This window comes from Vigna umbellata, chromosome 7 (genome assembly GCF_029865625.1).
Source record: "Vigna umbellata cultivar VRB3 chromosome 7, Vumbellata_1.0, whole genome shotgun sequence".
Lineage (NCBI taxonomy): Eukaryota > Viridiplantae > Streptophyta > Magnoliopsida > Fabales > Fabaceae > Vigna > Vigna umbellata.
The window spans coordinates 3,179,418-3,200,178 of record NC_142171.1 but is presented as its reverse complement, the minus strand read 5'-3'; the positions used below and the strand labels follow the sequence as shown (position 1 = coordinate 3,200,178).

At 34.4% G+C, this 20,761-nt stretch overlaps 3 protein-coding genes across 3 annotated transcripts; 2 read left to right on the top strand and 1 right to left on the bottom strand.

Moving 5' to 3' along the window:
* The first annotated feature begins 495 nt into the window (after window positions 1–495).
* LOC124846267 (UDP-glucose 6-dehydrogenase 1-like) lies at window positions 496–2,883 on the top strand. The gene is made up of 2 exons (XM_047323490.2): window positions 496–688; window positions 1,126–2,883. Exon 2 carries the CDS (start codon window positions 1,148–1,150, stop codon window positions 2,591–2,593), a length of 1,446 nt encoding a protein of 481 aa, XP_047179446.1. The 5' UTR covers window positions 496–688; window positions 1,126–1,147; the 3' UTR covers window positions 2,594–2,883.
* A 7,451-nt stretch (window positions 2,884–10,334) lies between these two features.
* LOC124846266 (uncharacterized) lies at window positions 10,335–11,603 on the top strand. Its single transcript, XM_047323489.2, has one exon. It carries the CDS (start codon window positions 10,435–10,437, stop codon window positions 11,368–11,370), a length of 936 nt encoding a protein of 311 aa, XP_047179445.1. The 5' UTR covers window positions 10,335–10,434; the 3' UTR covers window positions 11,371–11,603.
* A 1,975-nt stretch (window positions 11,604–13,578) lies between these two features.
* LOC124846264 (putative protein S-acyltransferase 22) lies at window positions 13,579–19,558 on the bottom strand. The gene is made up of 9 exons (XM_088094743.1): window positions 19,126–19,558; window positions 18,940–19,053; window positions 17,183–17,581; window positions 16,914–16,982; window positions 16,763–16,834; window positions 15,952–16,080; window positions 15,693–15,773; window positions 15,132–15,320; window positions 13,579–14,668 (listed from the first exon to the last, which is right to left on the bottom strand). The coding sequence occupies exons 1-9, from the start codon at window positions 19,165–19,167 to the stop codon at window positions 13,901–13,903; spliced, it is 1,863 nt and encodes a 620-aa protein (XP_087950869.1). The 5' UTR covers window positions 19,168–19,558; the 3' UTR covers window positions 13,579–13,900.
* Between the last annotated feature and the right edge of the window lie 1,203 nt (window positions 19,559–20,761).

Sequence of the window (20,761 nt, the reverse complement as noted above, 5' to 3'; positions counted from 1 at the left end):
TGTCAGGTGGAATATAATTTGACTTTTGTGAAAATTTTGATGAAAAAAATTTGGAGTGGATTTTAAAAATGCAGTAGTAAGTATAAAATTTTATGTAAAATGGTTAATTAAAAGTATGGAGAATAAATTTCAATTGGTTCCATACACAAAAAGAAATCAAGAAATTAAGAAATTATGTAATTTCTACCTCATATATTTTTTCCAATTTTAAACTCTAAAATGGTTGATTTAGCATTATTTGAAACTTGTTCTTTCTGGTAAATAACTTTCGTGTTTTACGTTAAAAAAGTCATTAAAAAAATGCAATAAAATTTATGTATGAATCGCCTTCTAATAAAAATATAATTAAAAAAGCTGATTTAATTAAAATAATTGTTAATTTAAAACAGCAGTGGTTAAAAAACAATAAAAGCAATCTTTACAAACCAGCACTCTAATTTAATTCAGAAACTATTGAGTGATACTAACCAAAAAAAGAAAGAAAAAAGTCCTTGGTGTAAGATGATGGAAGAGTAAAAAATGAATGGCAAGGTAATGCATGTTATATTATCGACGAAATACCTGGGTGATTACGTAATAAATAGATCCAATCTCACATGCTGCTGTTTCATGATTCATTCTCCCACAAACACAAACAACAAATTCTACTATTTCTCCCCATTATCTTCTTTTTCATCCATTAGACAAGGTAATTTATTAAATTTCTTTTATCTCTCTGTTTTTCTCTGAAATGCCATAGATCTGTTATTCTATTATGCTGCAGTTTCAGATTCTTCAATTTGTCTCGTGTCCTTTGTTTGCATGCTCGTGTAGAAACTATAAAACACCAACTGAATAATTTGAGTTCCATTTTAATGATGGAATGCCCTCTGGATCTTCGATTTTTTGTTTTTTTCATGTGTCTCAGAATTGAAAATTATAGATCTCTTAATTTATGTCATCAAATGAGCACGTACATAATTTATAATCAACGGAATCATTCTATTCTGTGACATTATTGTCAAAACGTCATCTAATAGTGTAATATACACATACAGAGCAAGGACATGCATAGGTCTTTGAATCTGTGAAACGGTTATAAGCATTTGAAAGTGATTACGTTGTTTGATATTGATCTGTGTATAGGGTGCTGTGAGAGAGAACAAAAATGGTGAAGGTTTGTTGCATTGGAGCTGGGTATGTTGGAGGACCCACCATGGCCGTGATTGCGTTGAAGTGTCCAAAGGTTGTGGTAACTGTGGTGGATATATCTTCCCAGAGAATCAACGGGTGGAACAGCGACCACCTTCCGATCTATGAGCCGGGGCTTGATGATGTGGTGAAGCAGTGCAGGGGGAAGAATCTGTTCTTCAGCACCGATGTGGAGAAGCATGTCTCAGAGGCTGATATAGTGTTTGTGTCGGTGAACACCCCAACAAAAACTCACGGTCTTGGAGCTGGCAAAGCAGCTGATTTGACATACTGGGAGAGTGCTGCGAGGATGATTGCCGATGTTTCAAAATCAGATAAGATTGTGGTTGAAAAATCCACGGTCCCTGTGAAGACAGCAGAGGCAATTGAGAGGATCCTGACTCACAACAACAAAGGCATCAATTTCACCATTCTCTCGAACCCAGAATTTCTTGCCGAGGGCACAGCAATTGAAGACCTATTCAAACCAGACAGAGTCCTCATTGGAGGGAGGGAGACCCCAGATGGGCAAAAGGCCATACAAACTCTGAAAGAAGTGTATGCAAATTGGGTTCCTGAGGAGAAAATCCTGTGCACCAATTTGTGGTCTGCGGAGCTCTCAAAGCTTGCTGCGAATGCCTTTCTGGCACAGAGAATCTCTTCTGTGAATGCCATGTCAGCACTCTGTGAGGCAACCGGTGCTGATGTGGCACAGGTGTCCCACTCCATTGGGACAGACTCAAGGATTGGTCCAAAGTTCTTGAATGCCAGTGTTGGGTTTGGTGGCTCTTGCTTCCAGAAGGACATATTGAACTTGGTGTATATCTGTGAGTGCAATGGGCTTCCTGAGGTGGCAAATTACTGGAAGCAAGTGGTTAAGGTGAATGACTACCAAAAGACAAGGTTTGTGAACCGTGTTGTGTCCTCAATGTTCAACACAATTTCAAACAAGAAGATTGCAGTTCTTGGTTTTGCTTTCAAGAAGGACACAGGTGACACTAGGGAGACCCCGGCAATCGATGTGTGCAAGGGGCTATTGGGAGACAAGGCCAAGTTGAGTATATATGATCCTCAGGTCACTGAAGACCAGATCACAAAGGACCTTTCCATGAGGAAGTTTGATAAGGACCACCCTGCTCATCTTCAACCTCCAAGCCCCACTTCCATAAAGCAAGTATCTGTGGTTTGGGATGCTTATGAGGCTGTCAAGGATTCACATGGTCTTTGCATTCTCACTGAGTGGGATGAGTTCAAGAAGCTTGATTACCAGAAAGTTTATGACAGCATGCAGAAGCCAGCATTTATATTTGATGGCAGGAATGTTGTTGATGTGAAAAAGACCAGGGAAATTGGCTTTATAGTTTATTCCATTGGCAAGCCACTAGATCCATGGCTCAAGGACATGCCTGCAGTGGTGGCTTGAAAGGAGAAACACACTTTCTTCACACAATGCATGCCATCCCATTCTTTTTCTTATAATTGCATTTTTCTTCCACTTGTTTATTTATTTATACTTATGTTTTACAAGATTATGTGGTTTTAGCTAGATAAAACTTCCTAATTTCTTGGCATGCCTTTATGTAATAATAAACTAGCATGGAGCCCTGATTCTTGCACAGGGTCAGTTGCATTTGTTGATTCAACACTTGTTTGATTCTTATACAAAAATGTGTTTTGCAATGTAGATAATAAAATCAATAATTCTTTTCCGTACGGAATTCGGTTCTTCCTGCGACCCAAATTGTTCCATGCTTTTTCTCTGTTATATGGTCAAATATCAATTTATTTATATAAATTATAAATATTTTTAAATGTTAAAATCAAATATATAAAGTGAAAACTTTCTTGTTATTATTATAATTATTGGAAACACTTTTGAAATATTTTTTAAGAATACAATATCAAATATAAGACGAACAAAAATATATAATGTAATTTCGATATTTGTATTGAAGCTTGAAATGATTTTATAATGATTAAATATTAAATGACTAATTAATTTCAAATAAATTAAATAAAATAAAAATAATTTATATGTAAGGATATAATTTAAAAAATAATTGAAAGTGGGAAGAATATATTATTTTTTGTTCGAACTAAGAAAATCATTTTAAAATTATGTATTGTGAATTATATAATTTGGGAATAAATTTAGTTTGTCAAAAAGTAACAAAAGGAACAATAAAAAGTAGAAATCAAATTATTGTTTTGATTTTAATAAAATAAATATTTATAAACATGTATTTGATTTTTTAAGATCCGAAAAAATAAAAGTCTTATAAATAAAGTAGACGTGAGACTTTGGTTTCTTTTGTTTGAAAATTAGTGTTTTTGAATGTGTTAGAACATGTTATTTATTTTATTTATATTTTTGTCTAAGGGCAAAATAGGCTTTTATCTTTATTTAATTGGTGTTGAAATTAAATAAGGAGATGGAGGAAGTAAAAGAGTTTGAATTAAAACAAAAAGGATAGAAAATATGAGATAAAAGGGAATTAATTGGTTTTACAAATATATATTATAATAAGAGATAAAATATTAAAGACATAGTGGAGTTGATTTATAAATATCACGATATAGAGAAAGGATAAATGATGTTTAGAAACCCTAAAAACTCAAAATCAAAGGGAAAAACATAGGAGATAAACGTTTGGAAGAAAAAAGAAAGAACAACAAAAAGACTCTTAGTGCAAAGGAAGATTGATGGTGTTTGGGAAGTATAGACAGAGCCTTAGGCCAAGGTACGAGGAAGCTTACCTTTGTTTATTGTTGTATGTTATATGTGTTCTTGGTTATTTTGATTAATAATCCTTATTTGATATATGTTTATATGATTATGGTTGTATGATGTTATTGTTGGGCAAGAGTTTGTGTATGCATGTGCATAGGGTTTATGTAATATTTGTGTTGAATTTTTTCTATGAATGTATTATGTATGTTTTGTTGGGTTATTGGGCTCCCTTCCTATGTAGAGAATAGGCCAAATAATATGGACCATTATGTCTCACTTTGTTTTAATGAAGATGAGTCAGATTAGTAGGACCTATTAGAGTGCATTTTGGTGAAAAAATGGTGAATTTGATGAAGAATGAATGTGAACCAAACCTGAGGAGCTACAGAACATGATGATAATTAGAGATTGAGGTTAGTGGTTATGTTTAGGATTAGTTTGACTTGTGGTTGAGAGTGAATCATGAGTGAGTGTTGGGATGTACCTAAGTATGTGATGGATGAGTATGAGTATGGAGGATAAATTTACATGTTGTACTTCGTAAATCTTGGTTCTATCTGTGGATAGGTGCTTCCTTTTGTCTTGTGTGAATTGGAAGAAGATGATTTGTAGGGGAGACTACAAATGTCTTATAGCGGAGGCTACAAGTAGACTGTAGGAATGACTACAGTTGATGAGGTAGGGTATAGGAGTGAGATGGACTCTGTCCACTATGGTATTATGGTATGGTGATGCTCATGGTCTTGTTCATGATTGTGATAGTCATGATGGTGATGTATCTATGATGATGATCATGGTACTTGAAATGTTCCAAGTTATGCTATGTTGATAGTGGTGTTACTATAATGGTTATAATAAGTAGTTAACATGGATGCTAATGAGTGGATAGGCCAAGGGTCTATGTATGAGATGTTAGTATCATTGAATTGTTTATGTTAGAGGATTAGGAATCTTATTGCTATTACTACTATGTATGAGGTGTTTGATTATGGTTGATATAATCAGAAGATATGTATCTTGTTGTGTGTTTAATTATGGTTAGTATAATTAAAAGGTATGTATCTTGTTGTGTGTTTGATTATGGTTGATATAATTAGTATGTATGTATCTTGTTGTTATGATTGTTTTATCGGTAGCTTACCCCATACATATTTGTGTTTGTGAATGAAATTATCGGCGATGATCCGATAATGTGTTATACTTAAGCAGATGATATTGTAGTTGTTCCAAAGGCATGATAGACTCGAGAGAGGATGGACAAAAACCTTGAGATTCAATTAAATCTATTTTGTTTTACAAGTTAAGATAATATAATTGGAGTATTTCATTCGTTATTTTATTACTCGAAATAATGTAATTGGATAAAGTTTTCTTTAAGTACGTTTCCGCGCTACGATAAATTTTGAATTTTACCGATTACTAATAACCCATAACATCTCAAAAATTTGGGTGTTACAATTTTAAATAATTGATGCTTAAAACTAAAATTAGTGTCTATAAATTATAAATTAAAAAAATTAAATTAAGAGATGATTGATAATTAGATTGATTGATGTTGTGAATAAAAGTTCAGTAAACTATGGAGGAGTGTGTTGTTTGTGCATTATTTAGGCTTTTCAATCGTTTTAAGAGATTTATTGTTTATTTATTAGTGGAAAGGTATTCTTAATTAATGAAACAATGACGTATAAATTCAAGATGAAGAAAAAAAAACTACATTCATTAAATACTAATACAATATACTTTGTTAAATGAAACATAATTAATGGTGAGAAATAAATGTTTCTACATTGATCAAACAATTTTTTTTGTTATAATAGTTGACTTTAGGAATATTTTTTTGGATCTATTATATATTTTTTTAAAATTATATTTTTTTCTTATCCGGTTTTACTTAGGTATGTCTTTTGATATTCATTTCATTTGTGAATTTGAGCATAGTATTTTGCTAGTGTAAGGAGTTCAATAAATTTATTTTGAGTTCACCGAATAAACCTTTGTAGACTTGAGCAACTTAGTTCAATCTATACACATTTTTCATTCACATTTCAAAATTGCAGTGCGCATATTTTGCATGCAACAAGCACATGTGAGAAATGTAGGTGTAGTTTTTGAAATTTACCATAACCACACCATAATTCATCCAAGCAAACTACAAATCTCCTTAGTTATCATATTTCTCTTGGATTTTATGCATTGCTCTATAAAAAATATGGCACTCCTCCTATAAAAAGAAAAGCATTGATGAAGTTTGCCTTATACTATACATCCTCCCTTGCCTTTGTTGTAACTTCAGAGTAGACATGGTTGACAACTATCATGGTTGCAACATGCCTGCTTCTATTGGTGAAGAATTAGTTGCAATTAATGTATATTCTCATCATCATAAAATAGATTGGAAATAATATTTTTTCTTCAATATTAAGTTCATGGACTCATTGAGATTGGTAATCATATGTCCCCGACCATTGTCTCATGCAAGAGTCTATTTATGTCTAGGGATATCATCCAACTATTGTGTTGTCTTAGTATTGTCCTCTTTGATTATGTTGTAATAGTAAAAAATGTTTAACTCTATCATTTCATATGTTGTAATTATTTGCTAGAAATGTAGTTAGTAAAATAATTGGACCTAAAGAAACCATAGATTACAAATGTATCGCATAAGAGAACTTAAGAAGACAATTATCCCTGCTGACAACATCTCATGAAGTTTTGTGTAATGTAACAAATGTAGTATACATGCACATAATTGTTGTTGTTTCGACCACTACCTTCTTTAGAATATGTTCTCTTGATTGATTCGTGACAGTAAAAAATCAGATAAAGGTCATTTTGTAGAGAAACGTATATTCGTAGGTTGCATAGGAAAAAAAATCATGCATCAACAATGTCACTTTCTACCGAACAAATGTAGTTGGTAATTTGTTGTTGCGAACATCTTTCACAATTGTGATCAATAATGTCCCTCTATATTTGTCATACAAGAATGTCTCATCAACTTGGATAATTGACTTACAAAATTTGAAACAATCAATGTGTGTTTTGCATGTTCAAAAGATCCTTTTGAAAATCCAACTGGTTGCCTTAGAAACGTGTTTGGTGAATAAATTTAATTTAAACAAATTTATAAAATTGCGTAGAATAAAATTTAATTGGTTTAAGAGGGGAAAAAATTAAAAAATTATGTGAGCTGAAATATTAAATTATTTATGTAAATTATAAATATTTTTAAATGTTAAAATCAAATATATAAAGTGAAAAGTTTGTTATTGCTATTATAGTTTAGGGTCTAGGGTGTGAGCATGGTAGGTGTAGTTTTTGGAATTTACCACAGTTACACCTCAATTCATCCAAGTGGACTATAAATTTGTCTCATGGTCATATGTCCCTTGGATTTTGTATTTCTTATATAAAAAATATGGTGGTCCTTCTATTAAAGAAAATTATCATATGATTGTTTACCTTAAACGATACATATTCTAATGCTTTCATTGTGACTTTAGAGTAGACATAATCATAATTGTGACCTGCCTATTTTTGTTGGTGAAAAATTATAACAATGAGTATATGTTGCCATCACCATAAAAGAGATTATGCAGTTTCTTATTTTCTTCAGTATTAAGTTTATGGACTCATTGGGATTGGTAGTCATGTGTTGCCACTGTTGGCCACTGCCCCCATGCAAGAGTTCACTTGTCTTTACGGATATAGTTCATCTGTGGTGTTGCCTCAATATCATTCTCTACGATAATGTTGTGATAGTAAAACATGTGTGACTTTTTCATTTCATATGCTATAATTATTTGTTAGAAATGTAGTTAGTAAAATAATTGAACCTAAAGAAACTATAAATTACAAATGAATCACATAAGAAAATTTAAGAAGACAGTTTATCCATGTTGAGAACATCTTTATTTAGTATTTCATTTCTAAATCTACTCATGAAGTTTTGTGTAATATGAATAATGTAGTATGAATGCACATAATTGTTGTTGTTTCAACTGCTACCTTCTTTAAAATATGCGTTCTTGACTGATTCATGATGGTAGAAAATCAAACAAAGTTTGTTTTGTAGAGTAACATATCTTTGTAGGTTGTATAGGAAAAAGAACCATACATTAACAGTCTCATCCTCTTTACCACAACAAATGCAATTGGTAATATCTTATTGCAGCCATCTCATGTAATTATGACCAATAATGTCCCTTTATATTTGTCGCATAAGAATGTCCCATCAATTTAGATAACTAATTTACAAAATTTGAAACCATCAATGCATGTTTTGCATGTCCAAAAGACCCTCTTGAAGATGATGTGGTCCTTGTCCAACTAGTTGTCTTGATATGTTGTTTGGGTATTCATTTTCCAAATAAATCCACTTATGTAAATTTACATAGCGTTTAGAAGGGAAAACCATTTTTTGTACGACTTTCCCATTTGTCATTAACATTTTATGTTGTCAATTCTTTTCTAAGCCATGCGTTATTGTAGGTAACTATATATTTTTGGGTCAACTTTGTGTCAACCATGATGATAGGCACTAGGGTGGAAGGGTCTTCTTAGATGATTTCATGAATGCATTGTTCAATCATTTAAGATCCAACTTGTTGTGGTTTTGTGAGAAAATGGGGAAACACATGTGTGCACACCTTCCAACTTCACAATTTTCCACTATTGATCCTTGTGCATAAAATTGCTCTACACCTCTAGGCATAATCAACATGGACAATTACACCATAATGATTTGAAAATTGAACCTTGTATATGCAATGTTTAACAATGTGAAAATGGTGTATGACAATTACACCATGTGTATATTGAATTCATTATCTGAAAAAAAAAAACAAGTAAAATTCGAGAAAGATTGCACAACATAGAGGAAAAATACTTAAATGGGTGATGATTTAAAAGAATGAAAATATGTTATTTATATTTATAATCAGCACATGTGTGTAGTACGACAAAGATGTTGTAACTAAAAAGAAATTACATAACATAATTATAAATTAATACGTTGGACTCGAGCACACTCAAACTTACTTAGGTCCAACTTAGCTTAACCTAGCTTGACTTGAACTTTTTTATTTGACTCAACTTGCCCTAATTTGGGTTTGACCCGACTAGAACCAAACTAATGTAGGCTTGGCCCTAGTAGACACATCCTAATGTGTATTTGGTGTCAAACCCATCTTGACATATGTTCAACCCAATCAAACTTAGTTTGACCTATGTTTGGCTTAATCCATCTTGACTTGAGCTTGGTTTGCCCTAACCAAGTCTAACCCATCCAAACATGGGCTAGGCACATCCTGACCCAAACTAACTTAAGCTTGACCTAATTAAGTTTGAACTTGACTTAAGCTTGACAAATTCAATCTCAACTTGATATGAGTTTGACCTTACCTAACCTGCTCAGGCCTAGCTTGATAAAACCTAAATTGAGCTTGACTCTACTTGACTCTTCCTTGCATGACTTTAACCAACATGCCTTTCTCGACCTATGTCATTTGGGTTGACTTAACTTGATATAGACATTGCTTAACATGGAATCAAGCACACTCAAACTTACTTGGGCCCTAATCGATTCAACTCAACTCAACTTGGACCTTTTTGACTTGGTTCAACTTAGCTTGACTTGGTCTTAATCAAATTTTACCAACCTACGCTCACTCTGACTTGGCTTGATGTGGACCAAAACTAACTCGACTTGATGTGTGCCTAGATCGATTCAACATGTAGTGGATCTATTGATTCTGCCTTAAGTGGGTCTCAAATGACTCAACCCAACTTGACATTGATCATATTCAACCTATCATGGACTCAATTTGGATTTTGTCAACATCAAATTTACTCAACTCAACCTAATGCATATTTAGTATAACTTGACTTAACTTTAGCATGGAACTAATTCAATTGGTCACAAAATGTTTGACATGAGTTCATCTAATTCACTGGATTTTATCTTATTTAAACTAAATCTAATTTAACATTTTAAACCATCAAAACCCATTAATTTTAAATTTTCCAAATTAAAAAAAGTTATCTAATTTATGTCTAATATAATCCAATTAAATTAATTAAGCTTAAAATCTAAAATTAAAAAAAATTAAATTTAAAATAAAGTTAAAATATAAACTTGAATATATTAGATTATAGATATTTTCCATTCCTTAAAAAAAACATATTCTTAACTTGCCGTCCTGAATGACGTCGCCAAATGAAACGTCTCCACATCGTGGAAACAAAATAATATTGGTTTTTAAAGTTTAAACACAATATTAATTTGAAAAAAAAAATCCAAGACTTTGAAAGCCGATTTCAGGCTTTTAAGCTAAAATAAAAAATGAAATGGATGATTAAGACATGGCATGAGAGGTGGATGCAAGAAGTGGAAATGACGTTAGTTCTTATTTATTTATTTATTTATCCAATAACCCTTTCCCTCATTTATTTGCAATCTTGCGATCCACACGGCACTCACTTCCTCCTCCGTCGTGTAGGTTCACCAAATTGACGGATCAGTTGCAGTGATGGCAGGAGCAACGAGCCTGAACCTCTGGGGCATACTATCGGAATCGAAACGCATAATCGACGCCCACTCTCGCCACTTCCTGGCCCTCTCCGTCATCTTTCTCCTCCCTCTCTCCTTCTCCATCATCGTTTCTCCCTTCCTCTTCCCTCTCTTATCCCCTCATCAATCCCAGAACACACACCTCCAACTCCATTCCCAAACCCTAACCCTAACCCCCTTCTCCCTTCCCCTCATCCTCTTCCTCCTCTCCCTCCCCATCTTCTCCCTCTGCGCCCTCGCCTCCATCACCCACAGCGTCTTCCACGGCTTCTTCGGCCGCCCCGTCAAACTCCCCTCCGCCCTCCTCTCTATTCCCCCCTCCCTCCCCCGTCTCATAGCCACCACCTTCATCTCCCACCTCATCCTTCTCTCTCTCTCCCTTCCCCTCCCTTTCCTCCTCCGCCGCCTCTCCCTCGCCTCCCCACTCCTCCTCACCGCCTCAACACTCTTCCTCCTCGCCCTACTCCTCGCCCTGCTCTACCTCCGCGTCTCCTGGTCTCTCGCCCCCGTCATCGTCGTCGCGGAGTCCACCTGGGGCCTCCAACCTCTCCGTCGAAGCGCCTCTCTCGTTAGCGGAATGACCCCCGTCGCCTTCTCCTCCTTCCTCTTCTTCGCTTCCCTTCAGGCCCTCCTCCTCTGGACCGCCTTCCTTATTCGCTCCGACGGCTGGGCCTGGAAAGACTGGGCCTTCATCACCCAGATCGTCCTCACCTCCACTCTCCTCATGATCCTCATGCTCTACAGAGCCGCCGCCGACACCGTCCTCTACATGTACTGCAAGGCCGTTCACGGCGAGCTCGCTGTCGACATCGCCCAGGAGTTCGCTTGGCAGTACGTTTGCTTGCCGTTCGATGACGGCAAGGTTCCTCACGTTGTTTCGGTTGTTCATGTGTAAGGAATGTAGCTTCCAAGGTTGGTTCAACGTTACTTTTTGTAACATGGCCAGTGTATCTTCTCTCTTGCTCCTGTAAATTTATGTTACCGTTTAGCAGAGGATATGGAACTTGTGGTTGTCAAATGTATATATTGTAATTTAGTGTGAAACTTCATGGCATCTATTTTTTAGTTGCACAATCATGTCATGGACGAATGCTCTTTTTAAGTTAAGTAGTTAACAAATTTTTCTTATGTGTAGTGTTAAAATCAGGGGAATTTATGATTGGAATCGTTTTTTGGTTTATTGGAGTTTAGCTTAATGCGAAGTGTTACAGAAGGTTTGAAACTAGAAATCACTTGGCCTGCAAACAATCTCATCTTTTTGAACCATGGTGGAATCAGTTAAGATGGTGATTTTAAAGTTGCAAGTGAGGCTAATCAGCTTGCAGATCATCTTGCGAATATGGCCTCACAGGCTTTCTGTTGGGTCGTGTCCAAAAGTTTATTCCTCGTCATGCTTTTATATGTTCTTTTGTGATGCTTTAGAATTTCTTCCCTGCGATAAGTCTGCTTGTTTGTTAGACCATCTTCATCACTTGAAAAAAAAAACTAGAAATGGTGAACTGATGAAACCTGGCCCAATTTTTGCACTAGCTTTCGTGTTGGAGGCATGGGATTTAATATAGCCATGAATAAATAGTGGTGGTATATTAGGTAGCATATCGAAAGACTTTGCACTACAAAATTAGCAAAATAATCTCCTTTTATTTTGGGTTTTATTTATTAGATGCGCGAGTAAGAAAATGAAAAACGAGGTGATAAAAATAAGTGAGAAAATATAATTATATTTGAAAATGTCTTTGAAAGACAGACAGGTGCTGTTGTAGTTGTCTGGGTGTGTGCTCTTTTGTTGTATACATGTTGTGGGAAGTTGAAACAAAATATTGGCCACACTGATTTGTGATGACAAATTAAGATTAGGATAGTATGAAAGATGTGGAGATCAGAGAAGAGGATTCTTTCAGCTTGCTTAAATATGCAAAAGACGTATCTTAAGTTATCTTGTTTTTTCAAAAATTAATCCTTTTTTAAAGCCAAAATTTCATATAGGATTCTCATGTATTTATTGAATATGATAAATCCTGCTTTAGGTGCTTGTAAATTGTGATATCTGTCACAATCGGCTTCCTGAAATAGGTCACAATAGGATCAAGATGGACAAGGAATTCCACCTGTCGAAACTCATTTGCGATAAATAGCGAAGAGGCAATAAAATATGTTTATATTAAAATAGGTTTGTTTTTATCCGTATCTTTATCATAGAGGGATTCTGTATAATTTATCCTATTTAATATCTGCCTGTAAAAATCAACAAGGATGCACTGGAAAAGCAAGAATAACGCAAGAATAACTTTTATGTAGTTAGGATAATCATTAGCTTATTGAAACATTTCACACTGGTTAAGTTTGCTTTATAAGCGGTTAATGACACCATGTGGTTAATTTTGTGAAGCAAGTAGTCAATAATATTAAGTTATTGACAGTTAGATGAACTTACCTACGTATGAAAATAAACTTGCTTCTTGAGTATTTACATTTTAAACTTCTTGAAGACGGATTGAAGATAATAATAAATGTTATTTATTAAAATAATTTACCAAAATCATCTCATTAATAAATGTATTGTTTAGTGTATAGTAGAAAATAGAGAATAGAGAATATAGATCAGTTAATTTTTTTTAAAAATAGATAAATAATTAGTATTTCAGATGTTATTAAAATTTATTATAACTTCATAGTTTGTGAGACAAAAATAGAATCATCACTCGTGATTATTTTATTAAAAAGGTTTTTTCTTTTCTAAATATGAGTTTAAACAAGCAATGAGGTTGTCAGAATGTTTTAACAAGTGAATTAAGCACAGTTGCACACATATAACTACATTTACGGGATAGACGTTGGGTTACGTTTACAAATTACAAATATCGCTACTACAAAAACCATTTTTACTTACACGAAGCTTTAACTTTTACTATGAAAGAGAAGTTTCGTGAGTTTGCACGAACCTCTTTTAATGTTTACTTAAATACACACTAAACAGTACTTATTATATGGCCTTGAACTCATTGGAAACGTAGCAAAACTCGTCGGAGAAGAACATGTTTTGAAAGAGCTGTTAATATGGCAGATTAGCCAGAGTCGTTTTAATAGAAATTATGCACGAAGATACAACCTAAAGAAACAATTGTAACATTTTGGAGTTTGGAGGTGTAGACAATAATTCTCTTCCCAAATTCAGTAACTTGTACTTCTCATGATAGAAATAGCGGCACACAGACCGACCACACTTCACCAACAGCTACAACTGACCAGTTACTATCAACATGAAACTCTGTACATTGGTTCCCACATGCTTAAAGGTCCAAAATTTGCGAGTATTATCTTAAATGTTTAAGAACCTATTGCTCACCCGTCAAAGAATGAACATTTCTAATAAAATGTTCAGAAATATAGCTATCTAATTGACACTGGATATGACCAACAGTGGGTCACAATTTTCTACTGTGACCAACAACACTGGATGACGATTCAGGCTTTTCCAAAGCACTTTTATCCATATGAGCTCTGAAAAGAACATTACTCCAATCTGTAGATCTCTGAACAATCCTGTTTGGAACAACCCGATCACTGTCTTCCCCACCAGAAGCCTCATATCCATCACTAGTTGAACTTGACAAAGGAATTTCCTTCAGAGTTGCAGCAGCATCAGCAGCTGAAGAGCCTGCAAGCTTTCTTGCTTTATCAACACCCGAAGAGGACACCCCAAAAGGGCGAATATCAGGAGAGTCTAAACTGCTTTCAGGTGACGAAGGAACAATCCCAGCTGAGCTCGAAATCGCTTTACCTGTTTGAAATGCACTGCGCCCTTCAAACGGTAATGGGGCAAATCTAGATATCCCACTCAACCCTTTATCGACATAACTGGCAGAATCTTTTGTGAGAGACTCCAAAGACATGTCGGCAAGAAGATGAACCCGCTTACCAGCCCGCTTCTTATTGTTCTCGATTCTGGGAAGCATTCTTCGGCCACTGCTACCAAAACTGCTTTCTGATTCCTGTCTTGTTACAGGCTGCAGAACTTTGGACTTTCTTCTTGCTTCTGCAGCAGACTTGGAAATTTCTTCTGCATTTAAGCGTGCCAATGCCCAAGGACTAATTTTTACTGTCCCGGGATTCTTTTTCTTTAACGGATCTTCTCTCACTGTCTTCTTTCCCAGTGAACTAACAGAAACCGTGTCTGGGGGCACCACATCAAACTACAACCGATGACATCCCAAAAAGAGAAGGAAAAAATGAAAGCAGCTAGTCCTCAGTAAGCAAACGAAAGAAAGAACAGAAATGAAAATAGTAGTATCAATCTAGAAATGACTAAATGATCAAGCTTAACAGTTCATAAATTTAGTTTTCCAGTGGGTGAAAGGTTAGGTCATGTTGTACTTGATCTGCACAAAAAAACATCCAAAAGAAGCTACGGTAGGTAACTTCTGATGTTGATATTAACACTACTCTTGATATGTTTATTCAATTAATGAAAAGTGTCATGTTTTCCATAACATAATAAATTTAGTTTGATATACATGAGATATGAAAACCATTGAAATGCAAGAGTCTTTTGCAGGGATGGTAATACCTAAAGGCATTTTAATCAAAAAAGCATCCAAGCACAAGAAAAGAGAAACAAGGAACATAGATAACAAGTCTAAATTGAAAAAATGTTACCTGATCTTCAAGTAACAGGCGTGGGGGTGTGCACCATGCACCTCGGTGTAAATTAGTGAAGGAGCTTGCACTACTAAATCCAGTAAGTGAGCTAACAGTTGACATTTGGGGACTTTGCTGACCTCCGTTTTCTAGCTGCTGCTGATCCTGCTCCCTCATACCTATGATGTAATCATACGTGCTGAGTCCCTGAATCACTCAGCAAACTAACAATTAACACTTCAGATTGAGGATACATACATTGATAATGTTTAGCACTACAAATATTATTGTGATAAACTGAGAATCAAGACGTAAACATGCATCTTCCCCCAAGGAAAACGTTTTATTCGCTACTAGGAACTAAAATGTGAGAGACTTGTAAATGTTTTCATATACGAGAAGTGTGTAGACTAAACCATCAACAACTACACATGGCCTGTTTAAATAGAAAAAAGTTATGTGACAAAAGATGTATGTAACTATTTACTGTTTTGTTTTCAGACAGAAAGATAAATAAAATTCCTTTCAAGATGAAGAGTTAACCGGACAGTTAACATACCAAACAACAGTCAAACTTACCTTTTTAATGAGGAGGATATGAAAGAAGAAAAGCTGAACAACTGGCAAGGTAGCAATCATTGCAAGAATTGTGCAGATGGACTGAAAATTTCACAGGGAGAAAATAAGAATAGCTGCATCTGGAAACAGCCTCAGAATTTTATCAAATAAAAAGATTCCAAGCGAAGACAAGCAAAACTAAGTTAGTTTGTTGGAAGAATAAATGACCATTACTAGATAAATATAGTAATTACATAAGAGGGAGAGGGAGAATGCTCACCACCACAAGAACAAAAGGAACCAGAGAGAAACTGGTTCCCAACTTGGAGGATATATCCACAGAAAATTGCTTCCTCTTGACAAAACAGAAGATAAGCACTAGTATCCCAGTCAACCATTGAAGAATAAACTGCAATCTCAAGCCCAAGGTGCAAAAATCATGTATAGACCTGTCATTAGTTAGTAAAAATGAAAGTGACTAGGAAATACAAATCCATACTTGTGATGCTCTATAGGTTATGGCATGTTGCAACAATTATTAAGACAGGTTTGGGATGGTTCAAAGAGAAATAGGAAAGAATTGATACTTTACACGGAGATAAGTAGGGTAATTTTTTTTGTTTTTGGCAATAGAGGTTGACTTCCAAACACTGATGATTTTAAGCAGAATTATATTTTTCAATAACGTAGGAGTGTTGAAACAAAAGCTTGAAGATTTGATGATTTTGATGTAGTTTGGTTGTTTGATTTTTGTGTTTTGAGTTGTAATTTTCGAGTTTAATCTTGTATAAATGTTTCCTTTGCCTTTGATCAGGCATAGATTGTGAAAGAAAAAGTTCATTCTGAGCTGTCTAGTTAAAGGTTAAACGCAGAAAAAAGTGTTAAAAGGATTAAAAACAATTTTAATCTATTATAATGTTCTTCAAGTTGCTGGAAGTACAAAGAAGAATAATTTAATTGACTAAAATCACGATTTTATTGGTTAATGCTCTTTGTTTCAAATCAATTAAAACAAACTTTCATCCATTAAAATCACGTTAAGATCCCTCTTTTAGTGATTTTAATGGATTAGGATGGACAATATTGCTTACCAAGAGCATAGCAGCAACCATGAGCGCAAAAAATTGGCAGTAGTTTTTTTTTCCTATACAGTTGTTAAGCCACTGCAAACCAAGGTAGCAAAAGTCCTTCAGAACATAACTCGAGTGGTATCTAAAGAAATAGTAAGATATATACTCATACTCGGCAATGATGATCAAAGTGATCTACACACTTGTCACAAACTCTACAGTGCTTGCTGTACTTGAAAACCTGCATCAATGCAATTCTTCAGTGATATACCATCTAAGAATTGCAGAGTGAGCATGATTTTGTAACAGAAGGTAATTATAAAGTTCTCCATGCACAAATGTCAAGGCATCCTTTCACCTCCACATGTCATATTAAGGAATGAACTCCAACAGTAATTTTAAAGGGATGATACATTTCTAGTTCAAAAATCTTCTACGCACCTCAACTTCACACAAACTGCAGTAGAACATACCATCTTCACTTATTTGTTTATCTGAAGATTTATCAGTTAAACTTGAGCAGCTGCAGATATAAGCACAAGGGGAAGAAACCAAGAGTACACAGGATGAACATGATGATGTACTCTTCTCCACTGAATTCGAAGCATTTTTTGAAACTCCTTTTGTTCCCAATCCCTCCTTTTCCACATAATTAGCTCCACCTGTTGATGCATATACTTCATGCATTGACGAAGTTGATTCTTCACCTAATTTAGAACTCTTTACTTTAGCAAGCTTTTTACTTTCTGGGATTTTTAGATACTTTTTCGACTTAAAAACCCCTGGATCTGCTGGATTTGATGCTGCACACCAAATGTACAGTCCGAAGACACTAATAATCTGGCAAAAGAGGAAATATCACTATACTATGATGTCTTTCACAGGGAAATAACATAGCAAATAGCTCACAAAAGGGGTGAACATCAGAGAATAGAAAATGCATATCTGCATGCATAGATAGTTCTAAAACTTGATAATATTGTGCTCTGGAGAATTGTGAGTGCATAAAACTAAAGTCTTGAACAGTGTATGGAGTTTTCTCTTGTTCCATTACGGTGTCTTGCTTTGACATAGGATTTAGTTGACATAAACCAGGATCTACAAAAGGCAATTATCAGCAAAATAACTGCACATATATAGGTAAAGAATCCACTCACTCTTCAAGTGTAAGTTTTTGATACTTCTTCTATAAAACACACAATTCTCATAACAATAGAATTATATGATTTCATCATGCACTTCAAGTTTTAGCTGAATAGAACACATTTCTGTGGTCTTATAATCAGAATTTACTTATATGTTGAAAAACGTGCCCTGCGTCAACATAAAATCTCAACCCACTAAAATAAAGTTGATCGTCGAAATATCAAATATGTTTTAAATTAGGAGATTTCAAACTAGCTTTGATCATCTCCCAGGAGAAAAATAATAGAACCATTAATACAGTTCTAAGAGGAAATTTAAAAAAAAAAAGTGTCACTAATTTGGTCCCTGTCACCAGTAACCCTTACATATTCTAAATTTAGAGCCATCTAAGACAGTCTCATGGTCCTTATTCAAGTAGCATGTTTTAATATGCCCACTTGCAAAGTAGGGATCAAATTAATAATATATTAAATATCAATTAAGAATATGTGGCACATATAGGGAGAAAAACAAAAACAAGAATAAATTAAACGTAGGGGTCAAATGAAGAATGAGTAAGAAGTATCAATTGTAGGGACTAATTCAATTACATTTTACACGTATAAGGATCAATTTAATAAGCTTTTATGTTGAGGGAATTAACTGATAATTCACTTCAGGTTGAACAAAGTTTAACTTAATAAATAATCCAAACAATTAAAAAAATAACGCATTGAAATGTAGGTCACAGATTTCTGTGATGGCTATTAGTCATAACTCAGTGTGTGCTTAAAATGGGTGTGGGAAATGGACAAGGGAAATAGACTTTTCATGTACAGAGACAGCTCATAGAACCCTTCACTGAACTACACGACAGTCTTAACAGAGTGGTAGATCATATAATAAAAAGCAACAGGAAAACTTGAACGGAATTCAGATTTACAAAAGAAACCAAATACAGAATCTGAGAGAAAAAAAGTCACAGATCTCACTCGTTTCTCAAACAATCTTAGAAAGCAGAAATGAGAATATTATATATCAAAAAAAGGCAGAGATGTAGGAAGATGAGTTACCAGCGGTGAGTAAAGGCCAATAACAATATACTGACACGTCTTATTTCCAACAAAAGGAGCGAAGAACACGTAGAAGGCAAAGCCCAGAGATAAAAACACAGCACAAGCCACCACCTTCAGAAATATTTTCCACAATGAATAACAAAGAAAAAAACTTTGCAGAAAAAGATCATATTTCACAAGTACCTGAAGAGGGTGGTAAGGTAACTGCCATCCGTGCTTCCTCATAGTGGTTTACTTTGAAGTTGAACTCAAAATTTCTGAAGGAGAAGAACTCAAAGACCAAAAAGAGCAACAGAGAACAGAGGGAACACTAGCAGAAGAAGAACAAGAAGGGACGGGTTTTTTTGTTTTTGTGCCAACTTTTTCACGTTTTTTAAGGAAAGAAGGGAATGAAAAATCATAGAGTTTTTATGAAGGACAAAGAAAAGGAGGTTGAAGCAAATAGAAAGAGATGTGAATGTTAGGAGAATTGAATGAGGATAATGGTGGTGGGTGTGAAGTGTGTCTTGAGGAAGCTTTTTCTTTTGTCTTTGTCTGGTTTCAAAGAATGTTTAGTAAAAACTGGACTATAGGTATGGTCTTGTTTGGATTTTGGTGTGTGGTTTGTTTATGGTTGTTTTACAGCTCAGCAAGTTAGAACAAAGTTAGGTGTTCTAAGTTAAAATAAAGTAAATTGTTTTCTTCCGGCTGTTTGTAGATAAAATTTATTTCCTTTAAAATCTTAGTGTGATCATCTCTAAGTATAAAAATGTTTTGGTTGGAGAAACTTTTTATTTGATGTGATTATGAAAATACCTTACCACACCCTTTTTACTTTTTGCTTTTTTGTTTCTGCTGCTACCTGCCACCACTGCTGCTAACTACGTTTATCTTTTTGAATTGGCAAAATCATGTCTCACAGTTAACTAAGACAATCTCCTTTGATAAACGTTAAGAATTTATTTTAGTTTAATATTAATACGTTCTCATATTAATTAATTAATTAATTATATATATTATTAAGACAAATTCTTCTAAATAGACGGTTTAGTAACGCATTCCATACTTAATGAAATATTCTTTAGTAAGTGAAGCATTAAAAATAGGTATTTACTAAAACTAGGGGTGGGCAAAATGCAGTTCAGTGCACTGTACTATAAATAATTGCAGTTAACTATAAAATAGTTCAAGTGAATTGAACTGAACTAAAAAATAGTTCAAAGAAATTGAACTGAACTAGTTTTTAGTTCAGTTACACTAGTACAATTTAGTAAACTGGTACAGAAAACATCAACAGTAATACTAAACCCTGGCAGCAACTAGACTGAAAACAGAAAATAGGTAAACTAAAACAGTAAAAGCAACAAACTAAAACAGTATGCTAAAAACAACATAACACTCCTCACATTTGAACTAAACATTTTTCTGCTAAAAATAGAAAAATCAGAAAGAAAAAAAGAACAGCATCGAAACTGAAATGAAACTTGAATCCTAACATTTATAAAGTAGTACTAAGTATGAAACATATAAAAACCAGCAAAAACAAACTGTATAAATCTAGGCTGAGCTAAACTAAAAGGCAGGAAACTAAACTAATCTATAAAACAATGACTTTCTCTCCAATTCTGTTGCACCAGCAACACCTCATCTAATGAAGGTTTTTGAATGTGTTGAATGAGAGGTGTATGAATATCAGCATCAACAATTGCAGAATCAGCACCTGAAAAATCAGCAGCAACAACAACTGTCAAATTATTGAGTACAAAATGAACATTAAGAATCAGAACCAGAAGCATTAAAATCCACAACCATAACAACCTACACATGTTGATCTAAACAA